Below are 18,297 nucleotides of genomic sequence, written 5' to 3'. Positions count from 1 at the left end.
ACTAAAAGTTTAGGGTACTTCAAGTGGAAACGTTGCTGTAGAGCGTGATATAAAGTTTACTTCATCAGATATTTGTTTCCTTCTGTTCAGCTTCAAGACTATGGGTCAACCTACTTCTAGGTCTGAGTTTTTGTATTCTTTCCCCTCAGATCACTGTCACCGACCATGGTGTTCCCGCCAAATCCACCACTGTCCGCGTCATCGTCCGGGTCCTCGACGAGAACGACAACAGGCCGCTGTTCCTGGAGAAGATCTACAAGATCAAGCTCCCAGAGCGGGAGAGGCCAGAGAAAGAGAGAGCCGCGAAGAGAGACCCCGTGTATCGGGTCATCGCGTCGGACCGCGACGAGGGACCCAATGCCGAGATCTCTTACAGCATCGAGGAGGGAGATGAAAACGGAAAGTTCTTTATCGAGCCCAAGACTGGCCTGGTGTCTTCCAAGAAGTTCTCTTCTGCTGGAGAGTACGACATTCTTACAGTGAGTATCTAATCCCGGGGCTTCATCCTGCCCTCAGTCTGATGGTCTCTCAGTGAGCTGTAAATTTTACAGTAAACAGGTGCTTCTTTATTGTTTTACTGTTGTATTCTCCTATTCCTCTCAAATTTTCTTCCCCACTTTGTTTCTTGGGCCTCTCTTTTATCCATTTTTGTGTTTAAGAACGCAGTAAACAGGATAATTGGTCCACTTCATGTCCAGAATACTACTGGCATAAAGCATCTACTTTAAATTTTAAGAAGCATGTTCCAAACACTAGACCACATTATCCAATTAAGATCTAGTTGTTAAAAGGATACACAGTAGGCATGCTTTATTAACATGGTCCTATGACTGTCGTGCCTTGGTCATTAAAGGGATAGTTCACCCAAAAATTAAAATTCAGTCATTATCTATTCACCCTCATGTCGAGTGAAGGTTGGGTTTATTTTGATAGTCCATAAAACACTGCTGGAGTTTGGCAGGAAAACGGTGTTGCAGAATCTCCCAAACAATTGAAGTAAATGGTGACCAGTTTTCAAACAACCGAAAAAACCCAGAAAATGCTTCCATACTTCTCGTCCGGTGTAATCCAAGTCTCCTAAAGCGTGACATGCTGTTCACACACCCAGTTCAGCCTGTCCACACTAAGGATCTACAATGAAGATTTAGGCTTAGGCTTATATTTTTTCGATTGTTTTTTACGTCTAAAAACGATGGAAGGTTCTGCAATGCTGTTTTCCTGTGAATCTCCAGCAGTGTTTTATGGACTGAAAAACAACCTTTAATCGCCATGAGGGTGAGTAGATAATGACTGAATTTTCATTTTTGGGTGGACAATCCCTTTGAGAGCCAAATTTGTCAATCATAGATGTGACACTTCTTTTACAGCACTCATCAAAATCATTTTCTACTCATCATGGCAGCTGTTTTTTTGCAGAGTATCTTAGAATTACTGGGAAACGAAAGTGTTATATATGTGTGAAAACCATCGTTATCTGTCAATCTTCCACCTCTAAGAGAAAAAGCAAAAATCTACCCCTGTTTAGTCATCACGGTTGGCTGTGAAAAATGCTGCGGTGATATTTAACACTCATCTCTTTTGGTTTAAACTGATTTTCACCCAGATTTCATGTCTTAACACAGCCAAATTCATGTTTCCTGCTGCATGAAGACGCTGCTCACCACAGTTTACAGTCACTGAAGTCCCTATAAAAGGTTGAATCAGAAAAGAATACCACACAAAAGGTGTTTTGTTTTTCAGATTACAAGGTTGCCTTGCCATGTGGAAAGCTCAGAGTACAGAAGAAGAGCTTTTACAATTGAAACACAACTCATTCTCTGGCTTTTGTCTTAAATCAGCAGTTCTACTTAAAGTATGGTGGCACTGTGTGTAAAATATAATGTTGTTTACTGGTGTTTTATCTGTAAGCATTAACAAGCGCGCTCCATAACCAAACTTTCTTGTGTATTTACTTCTGAAGAGTTTCAGGCAGAGGATCCACCAGAGAGCCGTGCTGTGCAGAAGCTAATTTGCAACAAAAATGTTGCATAACACTGTGTAACAGCCTTTCATTCTCTGCCTCTCTCAGATTAAAGCTGTCGACAATGGACGCCCTCAGAAATCATCCACTTGTCGTCTGCACATCGAGTGGATTCCCAAACCAGAATTGCCGGCTGATGCGGCTCCTCTGCTTTTTGAGGAGTCCCCCTTCGCCTTTTCTGTCATGGAAAGCGACCCTGTGGCGCACATGGTGGGCGTTGTTGCCACCGAGTCCTCTGATGTTCCTGTGTGGTTTGAAATCACAGGTACTGCCTCCTTTAAATTCATCTCTGTTGTTGTGCTCGTGCATGTATACTGTAGAAATGCTTCACAGGTAGAAAAGCTCTGACACTTTAGGACTAACATAGTGTTTGTGTGTGACTGGGAAATATGGAAATATCCTTTAAAAGAAAAAAAAATAATAAGAAGAAAACAATAATTTCAATATTAAATAATGTTATATAGTATATTAGGAGTTTAAGTTGTTTGTTATGTCAGACAGCGTCAGTGAGAAGTCAAATTTGAACAGCCATTTTCAGCAGGAGTGATCATGCAACTAGCTGCATACTAGCAGGGAAGATAGCCAAAGGCTAGCCTCAGCTCAGCCTAAAATTTCTTAGTAACATCTTAATAAATGTTGTTCTACACAACTAAATGACACTGCATATAAATCCAAACATGATGGGGGAAAAAAAGGAAACTACCGCTAATGGTAACTAGCTTAGCATAATGGCAGTAACTGCTGTTTCAGCTTTGACTCGAGTCGATTTCAGGTAAAGTATTGTGGTCAAGCTCTGTTATGCCTCAGCAATGTGTCATTTTTGTAAAAACATCATAAGAAAATGTCACAGAGCATTAAAAGCAGGAGAGATCAGGCAACTAGCAGGAGGCTAACAGGGAAGACAACCATGGTTAGCCTCAGCTAAAGCTAAAACTAAATTTACTTTCTCATTTCCACCCCGGCTTTGTTCTGTAATGAAAAATTTCCATTTTGATGAACCAACATCTTACTAATTGTTATTCCATACAAATAAATAAAGCTGTATATAAATTTAATGATGATGGAGCAAAAAGTTAAAACCTCTGCAAATTGTAATTAGCTTAGCATAGCAGCAGTATCTGCTGTTTCAACTATAACTCCAGTGGATTTCATGAGAAGTATTGTGGTTAAGCTACCTTAAAAATCAGATATTTAAACGTGGTAAATTGTTGACTAATTTATTTTTTGTTTAAATGCTGTGTAAATATTAACAGTAGGCAGACAGACTGAGCTTTTAATCCCTGTAATTATGGACTATAATCAAAATAAATATTATTTTCTTTGAAAACTTAGTTTAAATGGATGAGAATGCTCAAAGAATATGTATTTTTATAGATCCTGTTTTGTCCTGAAGATAACCCAAATGCATTATGAATTTGTAGGTGTTATGTATGTTTTATGGCAGCCTAAGTAGTTTCAGCCTAAGTATGCATAAAAAGAAGGCAGTTCTACTTGTTAAGCATTTTGCCAGCCAGCCTCAAAACTTCTCAGTTTCCACATTATTGTTCTCTGCCTTTGTAGAACAGTTTAGATAAGAGACTTTTATCACAAACAATTGTAAATATAGACACTTTTCCCATCTTTCCCATGTGAGCCGACTGAGATGCTATATATTTCCTTACAATTGTAATTGCCAACTCTGTTTTGAAGTGTTAAAACATAATTTGTAGTTTCTCGAATGTGTTTTCTGTAAAACTTATGATAGGCACTGTATGCATGAGAAGACTTAAATTGAGTGCTTTCAAAAATGCTCGCCTCTTCTCCCTTCTTCCCAGCCTGTCCTCCCTCTAATCAATGTCTGACTGACACGTCTCTTTTCTTCTCTTCTCTCCTCTCTTTCTGTGCTCTGCCACTGCTTTCCTCTTTTCTCTGGAATGTTCTGTTTGGTTGGATTTTTGCAAGACGGCATAGAGGATACTGAGATGTTTTACATCCTTCAGATGGCTTGTGACCACAACTGTACAGCAGAAGGTAGCTGCTGTGATCTCCTAATAGGCTGTGCTGTATTAAGAGATCATCCTACACTGTGTGTTGGTGCTGCCTGTTGGCTGTGGTTGAATTGTTTTGTGCCACTGGATTGATGTTGTGCCACATTTTTCCCCTTAAACCTGTGACCTGATTAAAAGTCTCAAGAGAGTCAGGAACCCCCACCCCTCTCCTTACCTTTGTGTGAATTAAAGCTCCATTTTATATCCACTGTTGGATGGTTTATCCCTGAGAGTTTAGCAGCCTTTTGTAATGGATATAAAAGGCTGCTAAAAGGATGTGTTGTTCACATACATTCATCGCTTTGCATTTATGTACCTATTGTGTTCGGTTAGGGTTAATTTCCTTAAATGGCTATTATGTGCACTCTTAGAAATAAAGGTTCCAAAAGGGTTCTCCTTGAAGGGCTGAGGTTCTACCAGAACCATTTGCTTCTGAAAGGCCCTTTTTAAAAGAAAAGGTTTGTCAAGGTTTCTTTTTGAGACAAAAGCCGGAAATATACTCACTTTTAAATACACTGTTTGTATACACATCCCTATGCATCATGGCTGCTGTTGCGTATCCTGTGTCCATTTGAAACGATGGTTGTGCGCCTCCTCAGAAATTAATGGTTCTCAGTAGAACTCCCAGATGAATTCTAGATAACACCTTTGGAATATAAAATAGTTTTCAGTTGAACCTTGCGTGTGGGTTTTAGATAAAACGTTTGGAATAATAAAAATAGGTTCTCAGTAGAATCCCCTTGGTGTGTTCTAGATAAAACCCTGGGAATATAAGAGGGTTCTTGGTAGAGCCCCTCTGTGTGGGTTCTAGATAAAACCTTTGGAATGTTCGATTTTTTTTGTAGGATCTCTTTGGCAGGTTCTAGATGAAACTATAAAAGGGTTCTTGGTAGAACCCCCTGGGTAGGTTCTAGATAATACTCTTGAAACATAAGAAGGTTCTCAGGAAAACCCCTTTGTTTGGTTCTAGATAAAACTTGATTTGAACTTGGACAGATTCTTGATATATAACCCCCAGAGAGGGTTCTCAGTAGAACCATGGTGTACATAGAAAAGTCCTCTGTAGAACCCCTCGTAGGAGGTACTGGATGAAACCTTTCACTGATGTTTCTATGTCAAACCCTTTGTGTCTGGTTCTAGGTAGAACCCCTTGAAAAAGTTCCAAGTGGAACCTATATAAAAGGTTCTAACAGGAAAAAAAGAGGGTTCTCCTATGGGGACAAGCATCTTTATTTCTAAGAGTGTGGATAATATTTAGGTAAACGGCAAACCTCTCCTGACAGTTAATTACATCATCATTATCATCCTCTACATGAGAAAATTGATGTTTGTATGTCCATCTCAGCAGCCCCATTCACTGTTTGTGTAACCTTGCTACATGCAGACAACTAAACGATGATTTGTCTCTAATCTTTTGTCCTTCCTTGTTGTTTGCACAAAAAAAAAATAATTCCACAGGTGGTAATTACGACAGCCGCTTTGACGTGGGCAAGGCCAGTGGAACCTTGATTGTAGCGCGGCCCCTGGACGCAGAGCAGAAATCAAATTACAACCTGACGGTGGAAGCCACAGATGGGACACGAACTGTCAGCACCCAGGTAATTGAAACACTAATGAAACGGTTGGAGGCTGATGAGGCAGTTGTCATGGTTCTGTTTGCCTCATGTGAGGAATAGCGGGAAGGAAAGGGACGGGTAATGAGTGAAGCGGTGGCCAAACTGTCCTGCTTGTTGCGATATGTTTATGTTGTGATGCTATCATTGCCCTCAACGGGAAAATGACAGTTTATAGCTTTGATTCTCATTACATCTGTACATGACCTGACTTCTAAGTGCACGCGGCTGCTGTGGAAAAAACATGAATAGATAATACAAAAACAGAGGCCGAGATATGATATGGCTGTTCTGTATTAAGAGATCTTATTATATTGTCTGGCGCTTCCTGTGGGATGTGGTTGAATTGTGTTTACTGCAAGATTTAGTGCTGCTTTTCACTTATCAGCTCACCAGATAGGAAGACAGATATTTAAAGGAAAATTGTTTCACATTTTGGAAAATATGCTTATTCTCTGGTCAGTATAAGGCTCCTGTACAAACAGCAGCTGTTTAGTTTAGCTCAGCAAACAGCCTGGAAGCGTAGCTCTGTCCAAAGTACAGATGTTCCAGTACAGTGTTTTCCCTCCTGACACAGAATCTGATGCCTGATCTTTAGGGTTGGACATTGAAAACAGGTTCAAAATTAGAAGGAGTTACAAAATTTCAAGCATTCGAAGGAAGCATTAAGAAATATTCATTTTGATTCTGCTTATCGGTTGAGTATTAATAACATTTCTCAAAAAATACCAGTTTGCCAGAAAGTCTAATTTTCATCTGTAGTACCCTTCAAAGAATCAGCGTTGGGAATCATCAAGAACCGAAACTGACGACGAAGAATCAGAACAGCTAAATTCAAATGATACCCAACCCTACTGATCTTTACATACTGGCAGATACTGAGTCCCGATCACTGCGTCAAAGAAAATAATTCTCTGAGTTCAATCCAGTTTTTTCCCCAAAACCTCAAAACAGTTCAGTCCAATCCAGTTCACAATCACGAAGGAAAATCATTTCTAAAAGTCTGCCAGGCATCCCCACAAAAAACAAATCAGGAAACAAAGATTGAAATAAGTGCAGAGATTATGTACAGTATATACAGTGGGCACTCACTGTACAGATGGTCAGTTAGTCAGAGAGTAACTTGGAGAAACTCCAGCTGGGAAATAGACAATCCACCAGATTATTCCTCCTCCTGACACAGACTTTAGAGCCCTTCTGCTTACCACGAGCTGGCTACAATAATGCTGACTCTGCAATCTGATGCCGAGCTAAAGCTGGTGTTTCTCTCCTCCACTGACCATCAAATTTGGTGCACGAGTCGCTGCTGGAAAGTAGCAGGGCCCCTTTTTCGGGACTAACACATTAGATAGTATTGAATCGGTGCATAGACTCGCGTATTCGCAGGTACCTGATGGTGCAATTTAGGATTATTGGAGGTATTTACTGATAATGGCATCGAAACAACTAGTACAAAAACTACAGTGCAGGAAAAGTGTAAAAATGAGTGTGGTTGTGGTTTTACAGTGATTGTGTGTGGGACTGTTTCTTCAGGCTAGCTGTTTCCCCATTTTTAGTTTTCATGCAAAGCTAAACTAACCATCCTCTGGCTGTAGATTCGTATTTACTGTGTAGCATCAGTCTTCTCATATAACTAGGCTAAGAAAGCAAATAACTTTAGTATTCCCCAAAATGCCAAACTGTTCCTTTAAGTTAAACTTAAATTGACATGATTGTTTCTGTTGTTTGAAAAAGAATGAAGGGAAAATATTCCATGGTAAACTTGTGCTTTGTGTTTTCAAACCATGATATGGGTCGTCATTGTTCCTCCTCCTCTGTTCTCTGCCACCTCAGTTGAGCGTTGAACTTTAGGAATCTTCCATTGTCTCATTCCTGACGCAGAGCCGCTGTGATGATGGTGCCGTCTAGCCAGAGTTTTTTTTTTTTTTAAAGTGTACATTCTTGAGCCCCCACCACTCCTCCTCCCCCTCTGCTGCGTCTCTCTGAACCTGTGAACCTCCTCTTACTTTTTTGAGAGGAACAGGCCGCCTTGTTCTTTCCTGAATGGACTTTAAATAACTTGATAAAATATATTACACTCATACATAATACAAGTATGCTCATGCCACAGTCTGGAAAACCGCAAAATCAACTGAAAAGATGCGTTTATGCGGAAGAAAAATAGAAAATGAATTCTATACTCTAAACTATATGACCCTATGTGAGCCATTTTGATGAAAGATGAAACTAAAACTTCCCAAAAATCTTCCAAAGCAGTTGCATACTTTCATTTTAATATATTAATATGCTGATTTATTCCTACTGGGATGTATCTTGCTCCCCAGCTGATTCCAAAGCTGAACCGCCACGATGAAAGCTTTTAAACATGCAAGTTGTCTTTGCTTTTTGTTCAGATGGTCATGCCTTGTCCATGAGATTTTGAACGTTTTTACATGATAGTTTGGGTCATATGGGATGGTGGCATTCAAAATGTTTTGTCCTTTGTCCTCAAAGGGGAGCTTCAGAGAACTGTAGCTGGAAAAGAATCTATTTGTTGTCACTCCGTATGAATAAAGCCTTTCATCATCTGGCTGCTGTGCTCCACTGAGCCTCGGATGAAGCGCCGCCTTCACTGGCATTTTGCAGCTCATCCGAGGAAGCAGCACGTCCTTTAGTTTAGTGCAGAACCTTAAAAACAGACACCGAGTGCCTATTTTCTCAGCCGTGATTTTCTCTCCCCATAAAGCACTTTTTTAAAAGCCCCAGCAACAGACACTTATTTAAAAGTCTCTCAGCGATACTACATGCAGTGGCATTTTAAGTCAAATTAATCACATTCAAAGGTTAACCTGTTTAATGGGTCTTATTCTCAGTGGGCCTTGATTCTCAGCGGGACGCCTGTACAAGCAACCTTTTAACATTACAGAGAATTAGTGGTGGGCAATATGGCCAGAACCTTTGATTACATTATATGTAATTTTATATCACAGTAACTGAATTTTGATTATTTTTTTATTTGGAACTGCCTCACACAAGACGACACTTTGGTTAAAAACAAAAGACTCTTACGCTTAGGGACAGGCATTGAGAAAACCACCACCGGTTCTTATTTTGATACTGACCGGCTCTACGTCGAGGTAATTATAATATATTGTTACATAAACAGCCGACAGGGCAAACGTTCAAAAGTGTGGGCTTACTATACTGAATGGAATTAAGATGCAACTAAATGCAACCACTCTCCATGTTTTCTGGTCATTCTCTTTGGCAGCAGTTGGCAAACCAGCTTGGAGCCGCCTTACTGCCACCCACTGTCGTTCTCACCTCATGTGAGAATGTGGTCCTGCTGCCCAAATCACGTTACCTTGCAAGGCTGCTGGACTAGCAAGATCATGCAAGAATCTAGACCTGATTTGCTACATAACCTGCCTGAATATACAACAGAGACACTAAGGGAAAGCGCCTGTGGTGGAAACAGTATTACCAAATCTCTACCAGTGGACACACTCCACCGTAGAAATGAGACGATATGAAATTTTTACATCACAAATGAAATGACCAAAATCACCATGGTTATCAGTTTCATCATGGTATCGTCAGATGTGCTGAAAATGTTCAAAAAAAGTACTGATACTAAATCATTTAACAAAGTTTTAGTTTGAAATTGCATGATGTTCTTTGCGATTAGTGTTTCCATGGACACAAAACAAACACCTGCATCTGATAGGCTGTTTGCATCTTTGGTTGACACTTGACTTTATTTACCACAGATTTATCAAAACTATAATATTAACTGTCAGGAATCGTACTGTGTTTTGTTTTGTGAAACTGGTAATTGTTTTGATCCCTACTCCACAGAAAAGCAAAGCTATGGTATTAAATACAACAGCAATGTCATGAAATTTTATTGAGGCTGCAGCAGAACACAGTGTGCACACATACTTCTCCTTCAATGCTTGAGCACAGGTTGGAGTGTTAGAAAATGTGTAGTTTTTCAGTCTGCTGTATTTACTTTTGGTAACTTCTGCAGTAAATGTCAATATCCTGAAGCCGATAAACTTACAGCATATCATACTTAACACACTAACCTTGAATTTCCCTTGTGAGATCTAACAGTGTGATGGCAAGTTTTACTGCTAGTTTCACTGCTTGATGATCAGCTTTATGAATTCCATCACAGATCAATTGAACCATGAGTTTCTCACAAGAAAATGGGTCAAAGAATAATCACTCGTACAGTATATTAGATGAAGCTTATTACCTGCAAGAGTGAACTCTTTCTCACTGCCTGCAGACTTTGAATGTGCATATCTCTGAAGACGTTGTTAGAGCTGTGACTGATAGGCTCTTGCAGATGAGTGCTGGTGTGTAAGATAGAGCCCTGTGTAACCAGCTGACCGCTGTAGGTCAGCTGTTTTCTGTAGGGGGAACGGATTTACTGAATTTGTGTGCTCCATAAACCACACTTTGAGATTTAGGCCAGCTGCCTGGGATATGCTGAGAGCCAAATAGATGATTGAAAGAGACATCCAGTAATAGCAGAGACAGTAGCAATTACCCAAATGTTACATGCTGGTCATAAATAAATCCCAGAAAGTAAAAATTTATTGTTGTCACAGATTATTTTCCACCGAAAAAGTGTTGAGCTCTACGCTTTTACTGTTTTTAAGATCAGAATTTAGGTGATAAAGAACCATATGTCTTTAGTGTAGTGTAGCATTTATGTTACCTGCATTGTCATATATTATAGTGCCAGTAGGCTGAAAAGGGATTGTCTTAAATGTCAGCAGCACGCTGAGCGCTTCATGTTCAGAAAAGCCATCTGAGTGTTTTGGCTACTAACTTGTTTATCCGATAACATTGTTCTGCTTCTGCTTTGGCAGTATTTGCTCTGTTAGTTGGGGGTTTTAACAGACGCTGTAAATGCACGTCTTGCTCAGTGATGTTTACATGCACGCTAATTTTCCGCTATTATTCCAACCAAGACAATATTCTGAATTTGGTACAGGTTTAGTAAACAGCATATTCCATTTGGATATTCTGAATTGTGCCTTATTATAAATGTAGCATTTAAGATGTGGAATATGCCAGTATTATTCAGATTTTAGGAGGATTCTGGACATGTACTGTTTACCGTCAGCTCTCTGCGAAATCAGAATGTAACCAACTAACCAACAGTTTGCAGGGCTGGGGTAGAGATGTGTGCACAAAAAAGCCCACATTTCTGTCAGAAGGAAAAACACACCTACCTTTTAACATTGTGAAAGACGTGGATATTAACAGTTTTTTTGGATATGGACAAATATTGCACACTAACCTTTTCAAGAAGGTGGTTGAATGCAGACGGTATGACCCTAAAATAATATAATGATATTTTAGGACATTCTGCAATGATGCTGTTCTTGAAGATATGACAAAATACTGATAAATATTTTTGATTTTCAAACTCACAATAGCTGAGCTCTCCGTTTTGGCTCGTCCTGTACTCAACTGGGTGTTTCTACTTGAGGTGGTGAAATTAGTTTGTTGTATTTTCTTCTTTTGCTGTTACAGTCTTCTTGCACTAATGCCATATTACCATGTCTGACCTTTGTTACCCAACAACTTCCACACTAATGAAGTCACTTCCCTTTTTGGAACCAAATCCACCATAATATTGAAATTATCACAATATGATTTTTTTTAATCATGAAAAAAATTCTAATGATATATTATGAACGATACGATATGGCACAACCCAAGTTTGCACAGTCAAACAAGTCTGCCATTAGTGAAAAATGCATAGAAGCAAAATTTTACAGTCAGGGTTTGCAAGGGCTGCATGGCAACGTAAATATCAGAGGAATATTTGATTTATTTAGTCATATAAACAACTAAGTTGGGATATTGTGCTTGTCAGAATAAGGATAAAAACTCTAATGTTGAAATGTATTCATTTAACTTTTTATGGCTGAAAAGAAATATTAACACCTTAGTAAATCCACCATTGAAGACATTACAGAGTGTTAAGATAAACCATTGGATTGGATAAAGTAGATTATGATATAAAAAGCAGATGTGGAGTAATCGATTTTCTAAATCTGTGCAACATAAAATTAATCAAAGAAGAGAAAAAATCAGTAGGAAATCATGTGCAGAAGAGTCTTTAATCATTTGTTCCTTAGTATGAATGTGTTTATGTTGGGGACAGTGTGTCATTTACCTTTAAAAACACTCATACAGAATTTCACTGCAGATTAGATCTAACCGATCACACACATGCAGTGCACCTCGTGAAAGCTCAAAGTTGGACTTATCTATTCCTCAAATCAAAGTCATGTGGAAGCTGTGCTGCCAGACAGGCTGGCCTATTTTCTCTCTCTCCTTGGAATGTTTTTTTTCCCCCCTTTTTGTTCTCTGTCTCTCTCGTTCTCTCTATCCCTCTTTGTCTTTCTTCCTGATTTTCTTCCTCTCCATTTCTCAAAAAGCTCCACGTTTATTGGCCAGGCATGCAGAGCTGATGATTATTCTGTTTGGGTAGAATAAAGCGCACACAAGAGCGCTGGATCTCTGTGGGTAGTGGGCTGTGTTAATCCTGTTTTGGGAACATGTCGGAGTGCCCGGTGCCAGTGCCCTGCCTTTGCCCAGAACCTGCCACCTGGCAGGGGGGCTTCCTCTCCTACGCTCTGCACAGGAGGACAATGAGCACAATGAAAGCTCCCCCGTGTCCTGTTCTGGATACAACGCTAAAGGTGTTCCGTAATTCAGGAGGCTCCAGGTGCTTTGTGGTCTCTTAAGCACGCTTTTGTTTTTGAATGTTTATTTTATTTGACAAAATATGAACTGAAAATTGGAAATCATTTTATCCGACCTTCCTGCCACATCAGTATGACGCTCGTGGGCTTTGGGAGGTATGTGAGACGCAGTGTGCCTCTCCGTTGTGGACTTTCCATTAAAGCTGCAACGATAGGTCGATTAATCTGTTAGCTGTCACCTTTAAATTAATCATTAACTATTTTGATAATCAATTAAACATTTTGAGTCATTTCTTTAAAGGAGAAATTTATAAAATGATAGAGCATATGACAGGGAGCTGTCAGCTGTGGAAAAGTGACAAAGTCTCCTCTATTTTCAGTTCTTTTAATATTGACGTCTGTGCTTTAAACTACTACTACTCTGCTACAGATGTTCAGCTAAATGTCAATATCCTGAAACCTTACAGCATATCATACTTAACACACTAACCATGAATTTCCCTTGTGAGATCTAACAGTGTGATGGCAAGTTTTCCTGCTAGTTTTACTGCTTGATGATCAGCTTTATGAATTCCATCACAGATCAATTGGCACCATGAGTTTCTCACAAGAAAATGGGTCAAAGACTAAACTGAACTAAATGTCATTCATATGCACTGTTCCTGTCAAATAAAGTAATTAACTAAGCTAAACTAGTGAAATAAAGTCTTTTCAGGATTTGGGAAACAGTGATCAACACTTTTCACCATTTTCTGACATTTTGTAAACCACACAAGGGCTGCAGCTAACAATTATTTTCATTATTGATTAATCTGTCAATTGTTTTCTCTGTTTCCCAGAGCACAGGATGACATCCCCAAATGTCTTGTCTTGTCCAAAACCCAAAGATATTGAGTTTAGAGGACTAAAAAAACAGAGAATATTCACATTGAGAGGCTCGAATCATAGAATTTTGATTTTCTTTTCTTAAGAAATGACTTAAAACGATTAATCGATTATCAAAACGGTTGGAGATTAATCGATTAATCTAGGAAATTGTTAAAAATGAGTTGCAGCCCTACTTTGCATTTGACCGTTGCAGTTCCATGAAGGCGTCTCTGAGGTATCAGCTGATGTAGACGAGGGGTGCCGCATTCTTGCTCGGGCACCTCATAGCCAGGAGCCGCGCCAACAAGGCAGCCTCGGCATGCAGCCCAGCCTCCCCTCCCCCCGTCTCCAGCTATATGACATCCTCCCTTGGCTGTGCAGAAGCACCTCAAGCTGTTCTGCTCACAATCTGTTCCTGGTCTCCTGTTTCTCGTGTTATCTCAGTCCACGTTACAAAGACTCTCTTTATGTCTTACTCGACGGTTCACCTTCGTCACTCGTACTTGTATGTTTTCTAAGCTTCACTATCAAAGCTGACTATTTTATCTAGGACTCACTTTTTGTCTTTTTACATAGTAAGCTCAAATACATTTTGTTTGTACTTTTCTTTCATTCCCACCCACAACCTGTGTTTTCTAAATTTGACCACTTCCCTGAGATTTCTTTGGTTTTTCCGCTGTCACTTCTCTTCCTTACTCTCATCTCACCCTCACAGCACTTTTTTTTCTTTTAGTATCTCCATCTGTCACGTCTGTGTCTCAGTCCCAATCTCGTTCCTCTCCAGCATTCCCAGAGGAAGCCGTATACAAAGACTACAGAGTTTTTTTTTCTTTGCACCAACATTTCTGCTGCAGTCAGGCTGGATCATGCTGTTTTGTGATGTTCGGGGGCAAAGTTGCTTTGAAGTGTTGTAGAGCCTCGTTGAAAAAGGGAAGGCAAGTTTGTGTGCATATGGGGGATGGGGTGGGGGGGCTGAATAGCCTTTTGTGTGCTTTCTAAAGCAATATGAAATAGTACATTGTGGACAGATGCGGATACTACTGACCAGGTTCCATTCCTTTCTGCTTCTTGACAGTACTATCAGCTCTCGGCACCTCGCTCGCTATTCACAAGACGTGTTATCTGACGCTGGCCAGATTGAGACACGTTGGACAGCCTCTTTGTGTGGATGTGTGCATTGTATGAGCATGTGTATGTGTGTGTGTAAAAGGTGGATTGTGAGACATCAGGGATCTGGTGCTATATGATGTCTGGCATGACATGAGAAGACATGCTTGGAATGAGATAGATTGTCAGCGCGCTGAGAGTGCTACACGCACCAGAGGGCCGATTTCATACCCTTTTTCAGGGTTAGCGTATGATTAGAAAAGTGTATTTATTTAACATTACACGTTCTGATTAGCTGTGTGACACGGGTCGCTCATGACACATGACTTGTGGCAAACAGCCAGCCTGCAGCACTGACAGACAGCATGCAGCCCAACGATCCCCCTGCAAGATGACATCTGTGAGCCTCAGCAGCATTGCCAACATCACAGCACACAGCAGATTGTAAATGTTATCAGTGCTGTCAGGTTGAGTCTATATTTGTCTCTGATATAGGCTCACGGTGCTCAACAAACAGTATTATGACGAAAAACAACAGTTGGCAGTAGTGTTGACCAGAGATCTGACAAATCCTGGTCAGCTAGTGAGCTGTCAACTGGTCAGAGCTTTTGTGACGACGGTCCCCTCTTCACCGTTCCTGCGCTGAGCGGCTCGGCCCTGTCTGTTTCCTTACGGGACATCACCCCCTTGTGTTTGGTATGCAGGTGTCTAATCTGGGCTGATCCCTTTGTTCCCCATGTTTGGCAACGGTAGAAGCCCCCTTGCTGGTCTGGGAAGCAGAGATGGCATTCCAGCAGCTCTCCATAATCCTCTGTCGGAAGTCCAGTAGACGAGTGGCTGGTGTTGATAAAACATGCTCCCAGTGGAATTTTACAGTTTGGGGATGTTGTCTTTGTTGTGTGCGGGGGGGAAAAAAAAACACAATGACTGCACTTTTTGCTGTCCAAAGCATGAAGCATGTGCGTAGAATTTTTTTTTCATGGATTTAAGTTTGTGAATACTTTAGCAGACTATTTAAAGGAGCAATATGTGGCAATTGCATTGCAGCCCATAGACATTATATTAGATAGGTTGAATCCCTATTTAAAATACAGTCTCCTCCCCAGACTTGAGGACGCTCAGGCTGACTGCAGGAACTCTGGATGAGTGCAGGACAAGAATAAGAAAATATGAATTGACAATAAAAAAACGAGGACAAGTCCTACGTTGTAAGCTGATAAGCTGTTATAACTGTCAGTTGTCTGTACAACTTTAAAGTAAAGCCTGTTATCCTGAAAACAAAAGTCCACTGCTATAAAAATACCCACTCTGGAGTTGGAGTTCATTGGCTGCCTGTTTTAATGTCTTCCAGACTTAATTAACATGTTGCTCAATTTAACCGTTATAAAGATCTGCTCCTTCTAAAAGATTATTAATGTTTTCGTATGACTCATAAACAGACACTTACTCATTCGGCAAAACATTCAGCATTAATTTGAACTCTTAATTAACCTGAAAGAGGCAAAACAAAACAGTCATTCTGGATAGGAATTTCACAGGAGGATACAACGGCTGTAGCTTTGTTGACAGAGAAACTAGTATTTCATTTTAGCAAGTTTCCTTAAGGTCTCATGGCACATCATTGTCATTTTATAAAAAAAACAGTAAATATATTACAGGTTTCTCCTTTAAACTTCTAAACAGTCACACGAGAACATGTTTTACCATCTAAAAGTTCTATTAGTTTTTAGACGTGTTATATATTATTAATATCCCCAGAGGCCTTCTCACTTTTCCACAGTTGACAGCTCCCTGTCACATGCTTTATCACACATGTACTCTCAATTTAATCACCCGCTCCTGTACGCAGCTCAGGGTTCATTTAGATGCATTGTGGTTATTCCGCATTGATTTCTTGTTTTCACTGTTAGCTATATCAAGTGGCCATTCAGTTAAAATATTGCTTTTGCCATCATACGTATTGATCTGGTCTCTATCTACACAAGGCTGCTTATTACTGGAGAGAGTGAAAGAAAGATTTGGAAAGTTTACAGCGTGTGTAACTGTGTGTGTCTGTTTGTGTGTATTCACATACCTTTTGACCATTTGAATGCCCTGAACTCTATTTTTCATTGAATACACTACAGTTATCTTAGTTTTAGTAATTAAATGTAACATTTATTGTTTGTTAATCACTATTGTCTTTAAAATGGTTTATCATTTTAAATGTACAGTCACACTAGTATTCTGGTTATTATCGGCTTTTTGGAATATCTAATATGCTTAACCAATATGGGATTTGGGCAGGATTATTGAGCTGGAATAAAAATAGACCATATCTATGTGGCTTGTACAGTGAATTTGCACCAATGTGACTATGCAAAGGTACTCAGAAGGCTGATTTCTTAAAAAATAACTTCATTAAAGAATATTATATATTATATTTAGCAGATTAAATAATTTAACCTGCGTCCTGTGTCAACCAACTGTAGAAATAAACACAGAGAAAATAAAGAATTAATACAAATGAAATAAATACCTAATAAACATCAGTTCTATTCAGCATATTTCAATACTGCCAGTATTCGGGGCAGATTGTAAAACAAGAAGCACAGCTTCCCAGCATTTGCCCCTGTCAGGGAGCTCCACTTGTCCTCAAAATGTTCCTCACTGTGCTCAAGCTAAATATCAAATCTCTTTGTGTTTGTGCACATGTAAATCTAACCCAGACCCTTATAGAACCATAATCCAGTTTGGGGACCACTGGTTTAAAATTACCCTCTTCATGCAACTTGTAACCCTGGATATATTTTGACTGATTCAACCATCCAATTATTCTCTGAAACATGACAGTCCTTTGTACACGGTAACAAAATTAGAAGAGGCTCAGATAATAATTACTTTCACATGCATGATTTATGAAATGATTTAGGAGATGGGTGTCTAACAACAGCTGGCAAAAGGATTGCGGATGAAAACTAGCCTTTAGCTCACTCATTTACATGCATTTGAATGCTGATAAATATGCAGTGCCCCTAAATTCACAAGTTAAGTGTTAACGAAAACAATATTCTCTTCAATTTATTCTTGTCCTTTAGGTGCTTATCCGTGTCATTGACACCAACAACCACAGGCCAGAGTTTTCTCAGAAGTGGTACGAGGTGAATGTCTCAGAAGACCAGCCAGCGGGGACCGAGGTCTTGCAGATCAGCGCTGTGGACAGAGACGAGAAGAACAAACTGACCTTTACACTCCTGAGCAGCACTGATCCCTTCAGCCTGAGGAAGTTCCGACTTGACCCGGGGACAGGCACCCTGTACACCGCCGAGCGGCTGGATCACGAGACTATGCATCGCCACATCCTCACTGTCATGGTAACAGCAGTTTGATGAATTCTGACAAGTCCCTTCATATGGATTAATGTTCATGTTGGAAATGTTTGCTTCATTGTGAAATGAAACATCCATGAAATTAAGATAAGCTCGTTTGTTTCAAAATATGAGTAGTTTGCTGTTTTGTTATGCTGCTGTTCAAGAATGAATTATCCCCTGAGGGCTCTGACGCTCATCTGTCTCTGTTTTCTTCCTCCCTCCTCTGCCTGTCTGTCTCAAATTTCTCCTCTCTAGGTTCGAGACCAGGACATTCCAGTAAAGAGGAACCTTGTGCGTGTTATTGTCAATGTGGGTGACACCAATGACAACGCACCCTGGTTTATAGGCACACCTTACTCTGGCCGCGTGTTTGAATCCGCAGCCGTAGGCTCAGCTGTGCTCCAGGTCACAGCTCTCGACAAAGACAAGGGCCACAATGCAGAGATTGTCTACAGCATTGAATCAGGTAGATGCACACAAAAGATGCAGGACTTTCCAAGGTTTTCCTCTCATTGCAGAAAGCTTTCATTGTAAAATGCAAATGAAATCAGCTCGTAAAAATGTATGAGTCATGTAGAGTCCTGCTGCCCACTGGATCTT

The 18,297-nt window shown here is 40.1% G+C and overlaps 1 protein-coding gene across 8 annotated transcripts in view; it reads left to right on the top strand.

Moving 5' to 3' along the window:
* Nucleotides 1-18,297, top strand: part of fat1a (FAT atypical cadherin 1a) — a 103,530-nt gene that overhangs the window by 49,756 nt on the left and 35,477 nt on the right. For 6 of the 8 annotated variants that reach the window (XR_014769831.1, XR_014769830.1, XM_084715050.1 and 3 more), the window contains exons 5-10: nucleotides 150-479; nucleotides 2,069-2,285; nucleotides 3,962-4,030; nucleotides 5,506-5,645; nucleotides 17,425-17,700; nucleotides 17,953-18,163. Coding sequence is in view for 6 of the 8 variants with exons in the window: in XM_084715050.1 (XP_084571176.1) it covers nucleotides 150-479; nucleotides 2,069-2,285; nucleotides 3,962-4,030; nucleotides 5,506-5,645; nucleotides 17,425-17,700; nucleotides 17,953-18,163 (1,243 nt within the window). In the remaining 2 variants the exon portion in view is untranslated. The remainder of the gene's footprint in view (nucleotides 1-149; nucleotides 480-2,068; nucleotides 2,286-3,961; nucleotides 4,031-5,505; nucleotides 5,646-17,424; nucleotides 17,701-17,952; nucleotides 18,164-18,297) is intronic. The other 2 variants (XM_084715052.1, XM_084715053.1) reach the window with 1 other exon arrangement.

The sequence above is a fragment of the Lutjanus erythropterus genome, chromosome 3, assembly GCF_056507025.1.
Source record: "Lutjanus erythropterus isolate fLutEry1 chromosome 3, fLutEry1.hap2, whole genome shotgun sequence".
Classification (NCBI taxonomy): domain Eukaryota; kingdom Metazoa; phylum Chordata; class Actinopteri; order Lutjaniformes; family Lutjanidae; genus Lutjanus; species Lutjanus erythropterus.
The sequence above is the reverse complement of the archived record's forward strand: the minus strand, read 5'-3'. Positions and strand labels throughout refer to the sequence as shown.